The sequence below is a fragment of the Silurus meridionalis genome, chromosome 2, assembly GCF_014805685.1.
Source record: "Silurus meridionalis isolate SWU-2019-XX chromosome 2, ASM1480568v1, whole genome shotgun sequence".
NCBI classification, from domain to species: Eukaryota; Metazoa; Chordata; class Actinopteri; order Siluriformes; family Siluridae; genus Silurus; species Silurus meridionalis.
The window spans coordinates 13,971,009-13,988,871 of NC_060885.1; the positions used below are offsets into that span (position 1 = coordinate 13,971,009).

At 37.0% G+C, this 17,863-nt stretch overlaps 2 protein-coding genes and 1 non-coding gene across 3 annotated transcripts; 1 reads left to right on the forward strand and 2 right to left on the reverse strand.

Annotated features, from left to right (window-relative positions):
• Positions 1-123: 123 nt before the first annotated feature.
• ccsapb (centriole, cilia and spindle-associated protein b) lies at positions 124-4,790 on the forward strand. Its single transcript, XM_046877299.1, is given in 5 exon segments — positions 124-268; positions 1,296-1,612; positions 1,886-2,060; positions 2,063-2,171; positions 2,325-4,790. Coding segments are annotated over 5 exon segments (879 nt in total). The 5' UTR covers positions 124-170; the 3' UTR covers positions 2,505-4,790.
• Positions 4,791-6,684: 1,894 nt separating this feature from the next.
• Positions 6,685-10,742, reverse strand: rab4a (RAB4a, member RAS oncogene family). The gene is made up of 7 exons (XM_046877288.1): positions 10,586-10,742; positions 9,268-9,348; positions 9,063-9,177; positions 8,346-8,408; positions 7,497-7,651; positions 6,897-6,992; positions 6,685-6,814 (listed from the first exon to the last, which is right to left on the reverse strand). Exons 1-7 carry the CDS (start codon positions 10,599-10,601, stop codon positions 6,699-6,701), a joined length of 642 nt encoding a protein of 213 aa, XP_046733244.1. The 5' UTR covers positions 10,602-10,742; the 3' UTR covers positions 6,685-6,698.
• Positions 10,743-12,168: 1,426 nt separating this feature from the next.
• On the reverse strand, positions 12,169-12,251 carry trnal-cag. The gene has a single exon. It is a non-coding gene; the product is annotated as a tRNA-Leu (tRNA).
• Between the last annotated feature and the right edge of the window lie 5,612 nt (positions 12,252-17,863).

Sequence of the window (17,863 nt, forward strand, 5' to 3'; positions counted from 1 at the left end):
TATTTAGTATAGGGATATTACGGCTCATTGCTATCCAATTTTATATATTTTCTTTCTATTATATAGTACACATTGTTTTGTTTTTTATCTATAGGAGACAGTGTGCCTGCATGTTGGAATCGACCCCCCAGTCTGATCCCCACCTGTTGCTCCGGCGGCGGGTTCGAGCAATGGGCGGGGCTAAAATCAAATCAGCAGCACAACAACAGGGAAGGGTCGCGTTTTCCAGACCAGCTGCTGCCTTGTTCCCGGTGTGCAACCTGAAACCGTAAGTAAGAACCCAGATACTCTTTCGTACCCAGATTTGGATCTAACTGACATGGCACGACGATGGGATTTTAACCATTAGCATTCCATTTAGACATATCATGGCGGATGGTTGTTCGTCATTCAAAGATTGTTCAGAGATACGCGTCATATAAACTGAAAAGGAAGTCGATGCGGACAGTTACAAAAACAAAACAGTTTAGGCGTGTTATTCACGTTGTACACAATGTAAACATGGCGGTGGACCTGACTGTTTACACTCGTGTATTTACTAAATCACGGGCTACAGACACACATGACGCATAATGTTGCGGTACATATTTGACAATGTTATCTCGCCATCGCATTGCGTTTATCTTTGTCAATAGGATTTTTAAAAAATAGATCATATTGCTATTTGTGCTATATTAAATAACATGAATATCCGGAGGGGCGTGAAAGCTCTGACGCGAGCAGCTGATCTGCGAATGGTTTCCTCGGATGAAAGGGCTCTTCCTCAATACGTGTTTTGATTTAAATGTCGGGCGGGAGAGGAAGACCAAGTCTCCTGCATGTGCTGGTGAAATGAGTTAAACATGAGTTTCCGACCTCACAGTTGCACACCAAGTTTTCTAAGAGCTTCAAGGCCTTTGAAAACTAAGTCATGTTGCTGAATCTTACTTTTTCCCTTATAGCAGAGAAAAGGGAGGATCCATAAGTGATAGTTAGTAGGTTGTATTAGCTTTTTTTTCTTAGCAATCACTTTTTGGGCACATCGCTTCTTATTTTATAGTTTATCACTATTTCTACATATACACTTGGTTACATTGTCTTTTGTAAGTCACTAAAAAACATTAGGCAAGCTGCAGTATGCTTATTGCATGCAAGTATATCATGATTACAGCTTTGCAATAGGAAATGCAACTATTTTTGCAAAGAATATTATTTGAGTCATGCAGATAACAAATAAATACAACTCGTTTTTTTTCCCAATTTCATAAGCGACACTTTATTCTATATAATTTAAGTAAATTTTCATTTCTTACCAGGAATATGGTGACCAAACGGATTAGGTCAGAATACATGAAAAAGTTTAAGGATCCCAAATGGGAAACGTACGCGAAGTGTTATGAGGATTTGGTGAGCTACAGACTGTCGAGGAGAATGTTAGAGCAAACACACAACCCGTGGTTTTGGGATGAATGTGAAAGCGACGCAGAGTCCAGCGGCCAATGTACACCTCAGGAGAGGACCAGAGACTACAGACTACAGAGATCGGAAAGGACACCCACAGAAAAAGAGACAGCAGTGCACGAAGTGCATGCACCTGAAGATGAGAGAGAACCTGATACGAGCCAGATAAGAGGTAGGATTTTGTTTAAACCTGACCGTTATAAAGCCCACTAAGTTATTGACATCCATAATATATTAATAGCAGGAAATGTGTTCATAGGTTGAATTAGAATGTCATTATACATTGTTCACATTTTCAGGCCTTTATCAGACCTGTACACAGTATCAGACGGGTATATCCTACTTAATGTTTAGGCTGCTTGTGGAATATAAATAAGTATCCCACCTTAAATAATTTTGCTTATGTTTTAATCCCAAAACCCACTGACAAATTTTTTTTTAACAGAACAAGCAACAGAAGATACCAAACCTCAGGAAAAGGACAATGAAAAGACCCAGCACCCTCCCCTGTTGTCCTGGTTGTCCCACCAAAAAAGTATCTCTGTGTTCCGAGCAATACAAAAAGCAAACCAAAGCATTTGTACAAACCAACCCGAACCGAAGCCAAGCATCATGTCACCAAAGACAAAGAAAGCAGACATCCTTTTGCTATGTATGGCTCAGGAGAGAAACAGGCAGATATGGCCTCAAAAAGAACACACAACGTTGGTCCAGCTGCATCAACCAAGGAGGTGAGCTGCTCTTCAGCTGCATGTTATTTCTGTAAACAAACTGGTAGAAACCTTGCATTACTGAAGAACATTTTAAAAAGTGATTGAACTGTTTCAGTGGTATAAAAGACTGAAGGCAAGTTTGTTTATAAATCATCTTTCTTCTGTGCTTAGATTCATGAGTCTGCACTGCGAGCAAAGACCAGACGAGAGGCTGAGAAACAGATGAAGAGAATGGACAAGCGAAGAGCAAAATCAGCTGATTTGGAAAAGCTGAACAAACACAAGCTTGTCCCTGATTACAACCCTTGGATGACCGAGTACATGCGCTGCTTCTCTGCCAGGTCACAGTGAATCTCTAACACTGTCAGCGTTCTTATCAGTTTCAGCTAGAGAGGTGCATCCAGCATATCCTGTCTTCCAAAATGGATTGCTATGATGATAAATCAAATGTCAAAACGACATATTTTTTTTATTTTACCTGACCAGATTTTTGTAGACTGACATTAGTTACTAGTGTTTTAACATATATGTAAAACACCACATCATTCTGACAGAGATTGTCAACATTAAAATATATCTTAAATATGTTGAAAGTCAAATCTGACCAGTCAAGTGCAGTAATGCAAAACAGAGACTTTCTGTTAAGGTACAAAATTATGCTAGTTTTAGCATTGTTTAATTCATTGTAAGTTGCATTGTAATGACAGTGCAGACAGAATTTTTAGACTAAAGTTTTTTTTTTGTTTTTTTTTTTTTACTTTGGTATTTTCTAAGGTATATGTGTTGATTTTAATGTTTTATATTTGCCACTTTGCACGCTTTGGAAGTTAACACTCAACCTATTCCATAGTTTTATTTACAACATAGATGTAAAATTCATTGAGGACATTAATAACACTTATTTTGAAATGTCTGGTTCAGTAAAAGACTTTAAAAGTATCCCTCATTCCAGTTTTACTGTATTCTGACCCGTCATAATGTCCTCAGCACTTTTACAAAATTTCTCAAAATCTACAGTGTGCAAAGGTTCATGTGTAATATCTTTTTTCAGGGAAGGTTTGTAGACAATTGTTATGTCTTTGAATTAAGTGTGTAGTGCTGTGGTCTACCTCGCATGTGGTTCATAAATAATGTATAAATAAGAAGCGGGGTTCATTAAAAACATGATGCTAAAATAATGACGCCATGAATTGCAGGTATTACACACCAGGGTTTTGTGAAGACTTTTGAAATGAGAATTGAACGACATTTTCTGGTTCTGCAAAATATTGTGCCCAGTGGTGCACCACTATATTTCCAATTTTACTGTACAATTATAATTTAACATTCTGAGAATTTACCTATCTTTTAACAATTGTTATGGACCTCTAGTGATAAGGCATTTGTCTGTATTGTAATAGTGATTTGTTTAGTACTGACTTAATTAGTAGAGTTAATGAAGCCATAATTTTGCTTCTGAGCCAGAGAAGCACAAAGATCTACCAGTTATTGTTTGTGTAGAAAGCTGTAGAATCCATTCTGAACGGTGCATAGATGGGACTCGTTGCTTGTGGTTTGGGCTGTATGTAAATGTTTAGTAGTGTATTTGAGCAGTGACCGTAATTAGATTTGGAGTCACTCAGGGCAGACTCATTGGGAGTTTTTTCCTCTCAGCTTTAGTGTTCATGTGATTGTTACTTGATAAGGTTAGAGTTATTGTGAGTGTTGCTTAAGTCCAACACACTGTGTTTCTCAAATGTATTAATAAAGTGTTTAGTTTTATTACAATGTTATATGTATTTTTGTATTACTATTACAGATATGTCATCCAAAATAAATGTACAACATGGAAGTACACATGGGGGAACTTATTTTTAAAATAATTTAATATTAGTATTGTAGTCTGATAGGAGTTTATTGGTGTGAGCCAGTTGATGTTTCTAAGTAAGGCTGGACCATACAACAATCATACCTTGCATCACAATAAATGTTATAATATTGCAACATGTCTGAATGCTGGCCCATCTTTGCTTCCATCTGCTCCATTTACAGATGCATTAAATACAAAAATAAACACAAAAAAATCAAGGTAAATATTTAATACAGGATGATTTTTCTTTCACCTCCAAAAAGTGACTTTTCTAAAACACAATGCAAATATCTTGCATGGCCCATGAAGCATGTGCTCCATTAATGGTAAACTGTAAACACGTTCAGCAGTGTTTGCTTACAATGTCGAAATCTGACAATTCCCCTCCCCTTGTTTTCGGTAACAGCTAGGTTAAGAATACATGAAATGTAGGATTAAACACATTTTCCAAGAACGTATGAATAAAGTTGAATGCAGATACATAGCAATTACATTGAAAATGTGATACTAGGTTTAATAACACTTGGCATGAGTTAGTCAAACATTTTCAAACAGGACAGCATTTAAGTTTGCTGTGCAAAGTAACACTATGAAACAGTGACTGCAACATGTTTCATTGTTTTATATTTTAATTACTATATATGAATAGAAGATAGGTCTGTGCCTCAATATGTGCTATAATCTGACATTCCAGGTTTTAAAGTAACATCTGATATATCTTGTGTGTTTATATATATATATATATATATAATGTGTGCAAAAATAAAATAAAAGCAAAACAATGGAAATAAAGAACAGTACATAGCTTTCCAAAGAAAGCAATCACATTCATACAACATGGCATTTGTTTGTCATCTGCAGAAAAAATTGTAATAAATGTTTTCAGCGGATATAACCTAATGACACTCCTGAGCTGATAAAACCTAATCATTCAAGTTATGGAAATGCAATCCATAAACATGCTTCAAAATAATGATTTAACTTCCTCTTTACACAAGACCTAAATATTTGATTGGGAGTAGGACAGGAAATAGAGGGTTAAGTGGGTCAAGCTCAGTGCAGAACGTTCAGCAAGGGCATAAATTCATCATCCTCAGCTGGTGTCTTTGTCTCGGCCCGAATTGTCCTAGAGCACAGCGGTGTCCCAACATCTTAGACTTGTCTGAACCGGAGTGAAGGGAAGGAGAGGGAAGAGTTTCTCCACTGTTTTGGGTCTGTCGTCCTCTTCCCAAAATAGTCTTTATAAAATGTTTTCTGTAGAGAAAGAAGGGAAGCCTTGAAAATAAGTAAGGTATAAAACACAGCATAGCATGCAGTCTAAGAAAAATAATCAAGTGTTTATTAATTACTGATTGAACCGTCTCACTTTTAATAAGTTTGTTTGTACATTTAATAATGTGGAATATCACGACCCTTTAGAGATGTTAACACTTATAAAAGCAATATAGAGTCATCACCAGGCCCCTCTTATTTTTCATTGTTAATTAGGTTTCTCCTTTTGTAGATACCTTGGATCCTGCTCCACCTTGGATCTCTATTTCTGGTTAGCATTCCAAAGTAGCCAAATAAGGTGTCTAAGATGCTTAGGGTCTGGGAAGGACACAGAGTGTCTGGAGTTAAATATAACCGATAGCCTGCACTGTTCTGTATTTGTGTGTGAGTGCAGACTAACTGATAAGTGCTAGGGGTGGGGAATAAAGGTTTAGGCACTTGTTCTTACTCTAGTTGGGAAAGACGACAACCCTGGGTGTGTATCTGTAATTGTGCAAGGGGTAGGCTGGAGAAGGATATGCTTAGAGTGGCTCAGCATCGCTGTGTCATCGTCACTCGGGCATGCTGAAGCAAACCTGATCAGGGCTCAGGGGGCATTAATGACGAAAATAGCCCCCTATATTAAAAGTGGACTCCGCCTTCCAAGAGCTAACTAAATACAGAACAGACGCTGCTGAGCTGCTACCACTGACATCCTTTTACAGACAAGAGTGAAGGGACGGGGAAATCTTTACAGGACAGGCCATTATAATAGGCAAAAAAGTGTTAAACTCCAATCATGGGGCAGCTACAATTCTAGACAATTTAAATTTTGACTATTCTAACATATTGAGAATTCACACACACTTGAAACCCTTTAAAAAACACAAAACAAAGAGACCCAAAAGCCTAAATAAAATAAATGCCTCTCAATAAAACCTCTTTGTGATGTCTTAATTATACATACAATAATTATTACATAATTATTATTACATTCATATAATATTAAATTAATCAGCAACCACTGATTGAAATTAATAACAAAAATTGTTACATACACAAAATGCAAATGGAGTTAAATCATGGCACAAGCAAGACATCTACAAAAAACAAATCTGACATATATAAATGTGGCCCATTCTATCACCTCTGAATTCTCTAGGAAGTCTTGCTATTTTTAGCACTCGTAGCATTTTTAGAGCTGCAATCCCTCCCCAGTGCATCTGTTCGAATGCCAGTGCAAAGGTGACAGAGTTTGTCTCAGATGCCTGGGTTCAAAATACCAGAGGTACACATAGGAACTTGGCAAATATTTTCCTTATTCAGCCCTATTTATAAAGCCCCAATTAAACTGAGGAAATTACAAAGGGGTGTGTTTTGGTTGTTCACATATTTGGAAGCAATCATTGCAAAGGTACAGTTTTGTCTCACCTGGTTGTTTTCCTCTAACAACTACACTCCTGCACGCTCTCAGCCTGAGCTCGTCTCGGAGAACGTAGCTGTCGTAGCGCTGCATCACCATACTGAATGCCTGAACCCATCCTCTCTGGATCCAGCTCACCTGAACAGCATGACAAGATCCTATTAGAAGCAAATCTCCTAAATTGCCTGACAATGTTACAAGTTGAATTCTGTGCTTTTACCTGATTCTATTTTGTTGAGGATTTTCCGTGCACACTGGACAAAGGCCTCTTCCACGTTTTCCCCAGTTAAAGCACTGGTCTCTAAAAACATGAGCTCTAGAGTACACAAATATATAAGTATTATTTTATGAATTAAATACTGAAAGTAAAACTCTAGTAGTCTGAACTGATATTGGTTTTAAATACTTTAGTAGGCTCTTTTTCCATTAAGGTCAGGTTTCTTAATGAGGTGGTGTGAGTGGGGCACCCTTAACTGAAATAAGAGCATGGTAGTCCCTGGGATGTTAAAGCTCATTTACAATCCTGCAGTGGCCCCTTGTGGAGCATAGTTCTGGGTACAGACTGTGCCATCACTTTTTAAAAAACCTATACAATTGGCCCAAAAGAATACTTCTTATTAATATGGTACTGGGCTTAATATTTTGAAAATCTAAATAAAACTGCTAAAATAAAATATTATTTAATATTGAATTTACTAATTAGTATTGAATATTTTTGTTTTTAATAAATCTAAAAAAGGAGCACTGATTAAATCTTGTGATTTTAGAAAGCTTCTGTGTACATATTAGAGGTTTTTATATTTCAAGCAGGCAGACGCACCATTTTCCTGAGCAAAGCGAGACGCCTCCAGAAAGGTGACCTCCCGATCAGCATCCAAGTCCTTCTTATTGCCACACAGTATTATAACAATGTTCTGACTGGCTAACATCCTGGCATCTGTCAGCCAGTTGGTCAGAGCATTATATGTCTCCCGACTGATGTAAGAATAAGTAAAATATCAAGAAAAAAATGAAAGAATTATTTGTATATCATTATTTTTTAAAGACTCCATACAGGCAACAAGTACACTTTACACAAAAGCAAGGTTTGAAGAGAATAAAATATGACAGATGGTATGTTATAGAAAACTAAAAGTTATAACAATAGCCTTAATAAAAGCATAAAATAAACCCCATATGCATAATTGCACATATTTGTAACTTCCACACATTTGAACGAAACAGATCATTTTCAAGCCATTAATTTAGGTATTAATCCTTACGTTACACATAAAACAGTATGTCTGAAATGTTTACACAGAAGATCTGAGTTTGTTTTCTTTTATAACTATGCTAATACTCTACTGCTCTCTAAACTGGAAAAGATTTATTTCATATAACAGTATGCTTTCTTTTTTATTAACTTTTTTTAATTAATTACGTTTCAAATATGTGAAATAATGCAATTGGCCAATATAGAAACAATGCATTAACACAAGCCTGTAACTTTGCCATGCATTGCAGAACTATTCTGTTATAGAAAATGATTCTCAATAAACAAATATGACAATTTAACAGTACTGTGGTGAAATGTGCTATCTGTTAGTTATAAAGCCTAGAAGCCCAAATAGTGGCGGTTGGAAATGTATTAGCTCTGAAAAGCTGACTGTTACTGCTACTGTTCACCTACCTAGTGATGTCATAGACAAGGAGAGCCCCTGCCGCCCCTCTGTAATAGCTTCTTGTTACAGATCTAAGGAGACAAAATTACATGTTATATAGAGAATATAAAAACCATTGTACAAACCAATATATTTAGTTAATGGGAAATACCTAAATTCATAATTTTTTATGATTATTATTTTATAATACTTATTTATTTTATATCATGGTAAAAGTTGTGGTGGATCCAGAGTTTATGCAAGCAACAGAGTGTGGCATAATTTAGCGTGGATGCACTTAGTATATCATTGGGCACCATTCTCACACACACGCTCACTTCCACACTCTCACTCACAGGCAACTCACTGCACCATTGTTTTGCTTTATACTCAGTATTACTACTGGTAGGTAGTTAGTTCCCCCTGCTCTCCTTCAATTTCAGCACTAAAATAAGGGTTGAATGCATTTTTATTTAATTTTGCAAACTGTGTGGCCATTTTAGGCAAACTAATCTCTGGGAGGAAGATGATGTTGAATAAATAGTGCAGGCATTTGAACAACATTTATATTAAATCATAAATTCATAAAAATGTACAAGCTTTCTAAATTCCCAAAAAAAGGTATTGAGCTGCACTGAAAGAGAAAGCACCAGCACAATCATAAATATCACATTGTGAAAAAAATTTAATGCAAACCAGCATTACAGACATGTATGATTAAATGAGTAACTGAGCTTTAAACATACCTAAATCGTTCCTGTCCGGCTGTGTCCCAAATCTGGAGTTTGACAAATTTGTTGACCACATTGATGATCTTAGAGCCAAACTCCACCCCAATTGTATGATTTGAGTCATCTTTGACTGAAGAAGCAAAAATGAATAAATAAAATACATATTCCTGTTACGTTATGACTAATGACGAATGTGTGCTGTTATTGAAATCAGACATACAATTATTCTCTATGAACTGGTGAAGGAGACATGATTTTCCAGTTCCCGCATTCCCGATAACAAGGAACTTGAACAGGAAATCTGCAGAGAAAACAAACAGTATTATTTATTCAATTAAAATCTCCTTATCACTGCTTGATTTGATCAGTTTATTTGTGTCCATGCTCTGAAAGGCTGCAATCCATAATGAAGTTTATTACCTGTTTTAATACTACGCCTTTTGGGACAAAAAATAAAGAAATCAGCTATTGTTTAGTGCACAAGTTTGCATAATTTTGTGGACATAAACGATTATCTAATTTATATCATGATAATAAAGAATAATTTATATCTACCAAACATTTCCCCATCAACAGTAGAGTCAAATATCACTTGAAAACGTTACTTCTATATTACAGCCTCTAATGACTTTTCTATTCTTAGACCAGCTTGTGTATCCTGCCAATTAGTAAATTAGTAATAATCACCATTGAATCTTGGTTTATCTTTAAATCTGGTCTTTTCATTACGCCTTTAATATTACACTGCCCCCTGGGGGCGGAGCGGAGGTAGTTTATAGGTTAAGACACTGGACTTGGCTCTGAGGGTTGTGAATTCAAATCCCAGCGACAGTAAGCTGCCACTTCAGATCTCCTGAACAAGGCCTTTAAACCCATCCCTGCTCAGTTTGTATGAATGAGATAAATATACATTTCTCTGGGTACAGGCGTCTGGAAAATGCCGTAAATGCCTGCATTTCTGGAATCTAAAACATGGGTGCATTTGTCTCTTTTCCCCACCACAGGAAATGCATAGCTAATAATACTGACTTGACATTAAATGATGGCACACACACAAACACGACTCAGCTGTGCAGTGTTGTTCACCTCAGGACCTCAACATTTTCCTACAACAGCTGCTAATTAAGCACAATAGCCAGGCGTTGTGTGCTGTCGAACAGTGTTCAAAATGTATGCGATTGCGCAATACAGGAGGCTGGGTGTAGCATCGCAGAGATTAAAGCCAGCTAGCGGAGCAGATGTAGCGGCTTCCCCCGGGCTTCACTGCGCCGTGTTATGTTTTAGCAGCCAAGAATCTTAAGAGAAGCGTTTCTGTGCTAATTAGTTAATCAGTCGCTTCTCTGTCGATCCATTCAGCAGAATCAGTGCAATGCTAGTCAGACTTAATCCCAGCGGGCGGAGCTGCTAGTGGACAGCGGAATTAGCCTGCGAGCCGTTATTACTGCGATGCATCACATCAGGACACCTGCAAAATCAATGCAGCACAACCAGCAGGACTCAGCCTGAACACTGGTGCACGAATAATAAACATTCCCTACCGTATGTTTCAGACATGGCAGATGTCTATTTCAGATAGCTATTTTTTTCTCAGCGGGGTTGAGGAGGATATTAAATAAAGGAAAATCCCTCAGCGGGATCCGCGCATCCTGCTAGAATTCACAGGCCACACACTTCCGCTTCCGGTTTCCAACGTAAAAGCTTGGGAGAGTGTCGCATGGAGTTGGGGAAATTGCAAAACAAATTGATAATTCTTATTTCTGATAAAGCACACAGTATTTTACAGTAGACATATTAAAAGCTGTTTTTTAATAAGCCAAATGCTGCTCTGCACCAGGTTGTTTTATTAAAAAATCGAGTGTCTGCTATTCAGTCTGGTGTAGTCTAGGGTAAAATATATTTCAGGCAGGTCTGTGAATCCTAATGTTTTCATGTTGATGTCTTATGTGAAATCCACTAGTTTGATTGGTCGAGGCTTCCTATACATCAAGGGTCGGTACCGGGCCGCAAACTGTTAATATTTATTTTATTTTCATTTAATGACTTACATTTTTAAATGATCACTTTCGCCTGTGCCAATTTCAAGCATTTGCTTCAGTCGCATCTTTTTATATGTATCGATAATTACAGCTAAAATTATTTATTGTGGTGAGTTGAATATGAATAAATAGGAATAACACGTACTGTGTGTATCACCCCACTGGTCCTTTACCTACTTCCTAATCCGAAATGGTTAATATAAGTTTTCTTTTCATTAACAGAGTATAACTTTCCCCAAGTGTTTGCCCAGAGATCAAATCATTTTGTCTTGAATAGCGGACAGGATGCATTTATTTCCAACACCAGAGTAAAAGAAACAGAGCATTTAACCAAATTATGTCCGCTGTGTAATTTAATTGATGTTAACCTTATTGAGTAAAAGACAGGAGGTAGCAAAGCTGAAGATGTTGAGGTTTATATTGGGAGTGATGAGAATGGACAGGGTTAGAAATTAGTTTATTACAGGGACAGCGCATGTAGGATGTTTTGGAGACAAGGTGAGATTGAGATGGTTTGGACATGTGCAGAGGAGGGACATTGGTTATATCTATAGGAGAATGCTGAGGATGAAGCCACCAGGAAGGAGGAAAAGAGGAAGACCAAAGAGGAGGTTTATGTATGTGGTGAAGGAAGACATGCAGGTAGTTGGGTTGAAAGAGGCAGATGTAGAGGACAGGGAGATATGGAGACAGATGATCCGTTGTGGCGACCCCTAATGGGAGAAGCCGACAGAATAATAATAAGAGAACCTTGTTTTTAGAAAGCTGTTCTATTGAAGCAATATCGCACTGGCATGATCACGATTATACTGAAAATCGATTTGACTGTGACTCACCACTGTAGCGAATTACAGTCACGCCACTATCCACTATAAATGCACTTTTTGCCAGCACTATATTGGCTAATGTGTTTAATTTTCGGGTTGCCTGGTGTAAATTTCAGTTTTTTGCTACTTCGAATACACATCACCGGTAACAATCATTAATCATTCATTATAAGAAGTACTTATTGGTTAGTAACCATTCGAATCAAACAAACAAATCTATATCCAAAAAAAGTCAATAATGTCTGATAAAAAATATATTGTCAGAAGTGGGATTCGAACCCACGCCTCCAGGGGAGACTGCGACCTGAACGCAGCGCCTTAGACCGCTCGGCCATCCTGACATATTGTAAGTGGTACAATAATTATATTGTATGATTGCTTACTCAAGCGTAATAACTTTTATATAATAACATTTTCGGAGTAGATTTTTCTGATTCCACGTGTCACTAAAGATAAAGGTTACACGGTGTGGCATTTTCTCTGCCTAATTTAGGTGTACCTTATGTCCAAATAAAACTGCAACCACAGCTGTGCTCTCCATCTGACTACTAAACACAGCTAGCATCATTCGTTTATTTATTTATATATTTTTTATTTATTGTTATAATTATTAAATTATTTTAGTTAGTTTATAGATTAGATACACCACATCTTCACTTCTATCCACGTCTCATTAAAAGGTAATTCAATTATACATATTTTATCTATGCAAACACATGACCACACTATATCTTGTGATTTGCCACTAGTATTTACTCACAATTTTACTAAACGTGTGAGATCACGTGTGAGAAATGTTGAAAACCTGCTCACCACAAGAGGGCGATAGTCATGTTTTAATGAAATTCACATACAGGAGAGCATTTTACGCTCGAGCGTATAATTTTGCTAACTTGCATTTATTAAAAACTCAAAATTCTATGACATGTACATTCACTGAACACTTTTAAGTGATGCTGGCACACATACATATTCATGCAATTATTAGCATGATCAGCTGATCATGTGGCAACAGCGATATAACCAGATAGCTCAGATAACCATTCCACGTACAGGTAGTCGTCGACTTACGACCATGATTGGTTCCGATAGACGTAAATATAGGTCGTAAGTAGAGGTCGTAAGTAGAGTAGAGTAAGTAGAGGTCGTAAGTAGAGTAGGCTATATGTACAGTACTGTAAAATGATGTTATAAAAATCTTTAAGTAGTATTTTATCATAATTTTCTTTCATTATTGTTATACTGTATATATCATAATTTTCTTCGTTCATTTTATGCCATTTGTATCATCTCTACACCATTTTGTTTCTTACTGTCGTACGCCGCGAGCACCGCAGCTAGCGATTGTGGTCGTAAAGTCGAATGGTCCCTTGTTTAATTAATTGGTATATGAATTTGGTTCAATTAACATAGTGGATGCAGAATAATTAAATGTAGCCTAGGATATTTTGTATGTCCTGTTAATAAGGACCCTGCTTTGTGCACAGGAACACTGTCATGCTGTAACATGATTGGGTACCATAGTTCCAGTGAATAAATAAAAAAAATATGCATAATTCTACAATATACATGGACATTACAGGCAAGAATGTATTCAAATGTTAGGACAACACTTGATTGAATGAAGATCCACATATGGGTATGAACATACATTTTTTTCTTATTTTTAACATATTTTGCTATGTTGCTTTATTTTAATAGTGCAGCATATAAATAGTTGTCATGTGGTCATGCATTAGTTAATAACATTCCATATATAGAGGTTTGAGCAGTTTCTATATATCCTCTCTTTTGTTTTGACATTTCCTGTTTTGTTGAAATCCTTCCTGACTGGAAAATATGAGAAAGTAAAGACAAGTAATGGTTCAAAAACCCTTTATCAAATAAATTCTCAACAGTTAGCATGTACTGTCTACTATATTGGAATGGATGTGCTGGGCATCTGAGCTGATGTTGTCTTGAAGCATTTACCTTAACACAGTGCCTTAAGGACAGAGATTGCATCAGCTGATCCTCATCTCAGATTACTGCCTGTGAGGAGTTTCACATGTTCACCCCATGTTTGTGTAAGTTTTTGAGTTCTCTGTATTTTACCCCAATGTCCAAAACATGCATGTACAGTAGTTGGTTGGTCACCCTAGGTGTAAATTAGTGTGTTAATATGTATGATTGGTCAACTATGGACTGGCTTCCTCCTGCCTCTGGTTGGAACAATGACAAAATGGTTCCTGACTAATGCTCTCTGGTTAATTTCAAATTCAAGGGACATATAGTGTATTATTACACCTCCAGGTATTTGTCAAGCCTTTGAATGCCAGTTTAATTATTCTTGCACTCAATATTACTGCAACATTTTACTAAGGAATAAATAAATTAAAATGTATTGTGACATAGTTGTCTTTTACTTATAACTCGTTTGCTGTATTGTAATGTGCTCATTGAACAAGTTAATGCTAAAGCAAATAGATGCAGTGCATAATGCATACTAAAGAAAAAAAATCCTCTGTCATTATGAAACTGCTGTGTGAACCCGGGGGGGATTTGGGCCTCACCGGGGATCTTCACTATCACTGCAGTACAATAGTAGCCAGGAAGCAGAGAAACTAACTGTCCTTGAAATCTAAAAATGTCATCACATTCTCAAGGCAGGATGTTGTTCTGAAATGTGGGAGTCCTTTTTTATTACAGCTGAAACTAGTGACCAGAGGTACTTGCATCTGTTCCAGGTTAAGGCCACTGGGGAAGAGTACACCCAACTGGACTGAAAAACATGCCCGGCATGTTGTGATAAGAGTTCAGTTATACTATTTTTGGTGTCCTCACACACTTACAGACTGACACACTTTCAGCTTAATTTGTACAGAAATATACAATCAGTAATTGGAAACAATATTTGTTTTTTAATTTATGTATTATGTGAAGCCATACATTTGAATGTTGTAATGTTAAATAGGATGTTTTGTGTAACCTGAATTTTAATGAAGCAGTCTTGAATTAATGAGAGTCCTTTTGGCAGGTGGTTTGAATTTGTAATCTTAGTGCAAGTCATAAAATAACTTCTTATGCAAGTTACAGGAGAATAACACCAGCCTTTCCACTATGCCATAAGGCTCTAAACAACATGTGGTTTGTTAGTTTAAAGAGGCCTTGGGAGGCTGTACATTAACAGTGCAGGCTTTCACTGGGCTGGCCCTGTGCAGACAGTATTAGTGCCACAGTGACTTGCTCATTTCCAAACCCAAAAGTTCTCTTTAGACTTGTTTATCCTATAGGCACCTTCCTCTGTGCTGGCCCAGGTTGAGTCAAAGCTTAACTCCTAGACTTACAGACATTAAAAGCAAACACTCTGAATACTGTCATTGTGCTGAAGTCAGGAAAGGCTGGAGCTAAGAGCTGGGAAATCATTCTGAAGAGGAGAGAGAGAAGCATACAGTGTGTAAAAATGTTGTTCACTGACTAAGCAAATAGAATTCAATGTGTGTCTCTCTTATGTGTGTTTGAATTATTCTGCTGAAAATGTCAATACCTAAATTATATAAAATCATTTGGTCGATTTCTCCAGCCATTATATTATTTCCAGTTTGTATTATAACATGGTATTTTAGTGTCAGGCAACATAGGCTATTGTTTTCCTAACAACCACTTATGCGTTAGCCAATGGATTCATGGGTGGCTCGGGTGGACACGTTTCATGTCATGCAACACAAGTTGTACAACTAAATGGCCAAAGATCACAGAGATGTGTACAGTCAGTGAAAGTCCTTTACAACACACACACATATACACAAGCACAAACTCATGCATATACACTTTGAGGCAATTCAATTAGACTTACTTACTATATTTTACTGCTGCACTTTGTTACTGACTATAGCTTGGTTATGGATTTGCAGAATTTATCAAACTTCCTGTACTCAAAACACCTACACAACTAACACATGTTGATCACAACCACGTCAGTATTACTGCTGTGCTAAAATTACAGCACAAGCCACATGCTGTCTGGTCAGTTGTTTTCTCTTTGATGGTTCCCTCACATTGTTGGACAGGGTGGGGGTAGGGGGGGTTCTTGTTTCTTTTTTATGATATTTACATAATTATATTTTGTAAATAGGCAAAAATAGGCTAATATATTCAAATTAATTTTACTATAATTACATAATAAGAAATAAAACAATATTTTAGACAAGATATCTTTATTTAATTTAATTTAATTCAACATTATGTGTGTGTGTGTGTGTGTGTGTGTGTGTGTGTGTGTGTGTGTGTGTGTTTGAGTGGTTACGTGAGCAAGTAAGTTAATGCAGATATAAATTTTTTATTGACATTTATATCTAATCTTTGGTCGTAACGTGTACAGTTTAAGAGTATCAATGTGGCTCAGTAATGCAGGTCTAGTTAGTAAAGTGACCTGTACCTCTGTTATGTTAGGTTGTAGTCAATAAACCATGAGTCAGACTTCACTCACTTATATTTGGTTCATGTTGCATAATCCTCTGATGTCAGAAGCCTTAAATTATTGGTTGCATTTATATTTTATTGACGCAGGAGGATGAAGTGAGCGTGCCAGTTGTATGTGAAGATCCCTGAAATAAGATTGTTTGCTTTAATAAGAGAGAGAAGCCCTTAATGTGTGTCTAAAATGTAAAGCTGAAAGCCTTCTTTGAGGAAGTGTCGCCTCCTTAGTCCTTCATGGTGCACAGAGTTCACCATTGTTCCCTCCCCATCACTATTGGAAACAGACAGCCGGGAAGGCAGCGGGCAGAGCAACAGGAGTGAGAGAGAGGGAGAGTTGAAGAGGGGAGAACAGAGGGGGTGGGACTTGGCTCTTTTTTATCACTCCAATGTTCACTAAACAGACACAAAAGAAGAGTCATTGCATGTCTGCTGTGGGTCACTGCGAGAACTATCAAGAATGAGAACTCCAAAACTCCAATACTGATAATCATCAAAAACTTAACTGTGAAGACAAGCAGCACCCAGTAACTAACACTCAGTGGGCATTGGTCAATTATTGGGTCATTTTGTTACATTCATGTATATTTTCATAAATTTGTTAAAATGTGGGTAACTAGGTCCAACATGGTGTTATTTCTTAGAGCAACAAAAAATGCATTGAATTGCAATAAAACAATTAAGATTGTATACTTCCAAGAACAGGCACACGATTTCTAAATATATATATATAAAAACTAAACAGACGTGAATCTAAACATTCTCTGGGATAGCACCAGGCATGCCATCTCAATCTAAATTTCAACCCTACCTCACAGTTTCTCTTCATTGTGCATCTTTTAAATGTGGTGATTCTAGCTGTGCCTGTCATTTCAAGGGGAAAAAACTTCATGATAAAGGGATTCTATGACAATATGCACAAGCTGAATACACATCTCTGTGGTATTCAAGTGGCTGTGGATTGAATGCTAATGAGGTGAGTGCAGCTGTCACAGGGCAGCTTAGCAAGTCAATTGCATCAATGATGACCCCAGTGTGCCTTCATTAGAACCTTTTACTGATGGCAACTCTGTGCAGTGAAACGGGTTTATAGGCAGTTCTCCAATAAAAGGCACTTTCACCTTAACCAGCACACTAGGTCTCATGCTGGCCAATTTCTATTATTAGCCCAAATTAAATATTTTAAAATAACAAAAATCTCTTACAAAATCAAATCAAACAGAATTATTAAATGACATTAGTCTGTCTGAATATAATTTAATTAATCAGCACTGCACAGCATTTGGTTGCTATTTGTGTATGTTGACATATTGTCTGGCTGATGATCAAAACATTACATAATAGGGTTCTCTAAAGATTATTTGCCTCAGTAAAATTTCTAACTGGAACACAGATTTAGTCTCTTAAGTCTAAAAGAAAATTGTATGTGAGCAAATCCTTAATATCCTGTTTACATTTACAAGGTTTGAAAGCTCTTTTTGTTGCCTGCTGGAAAAAG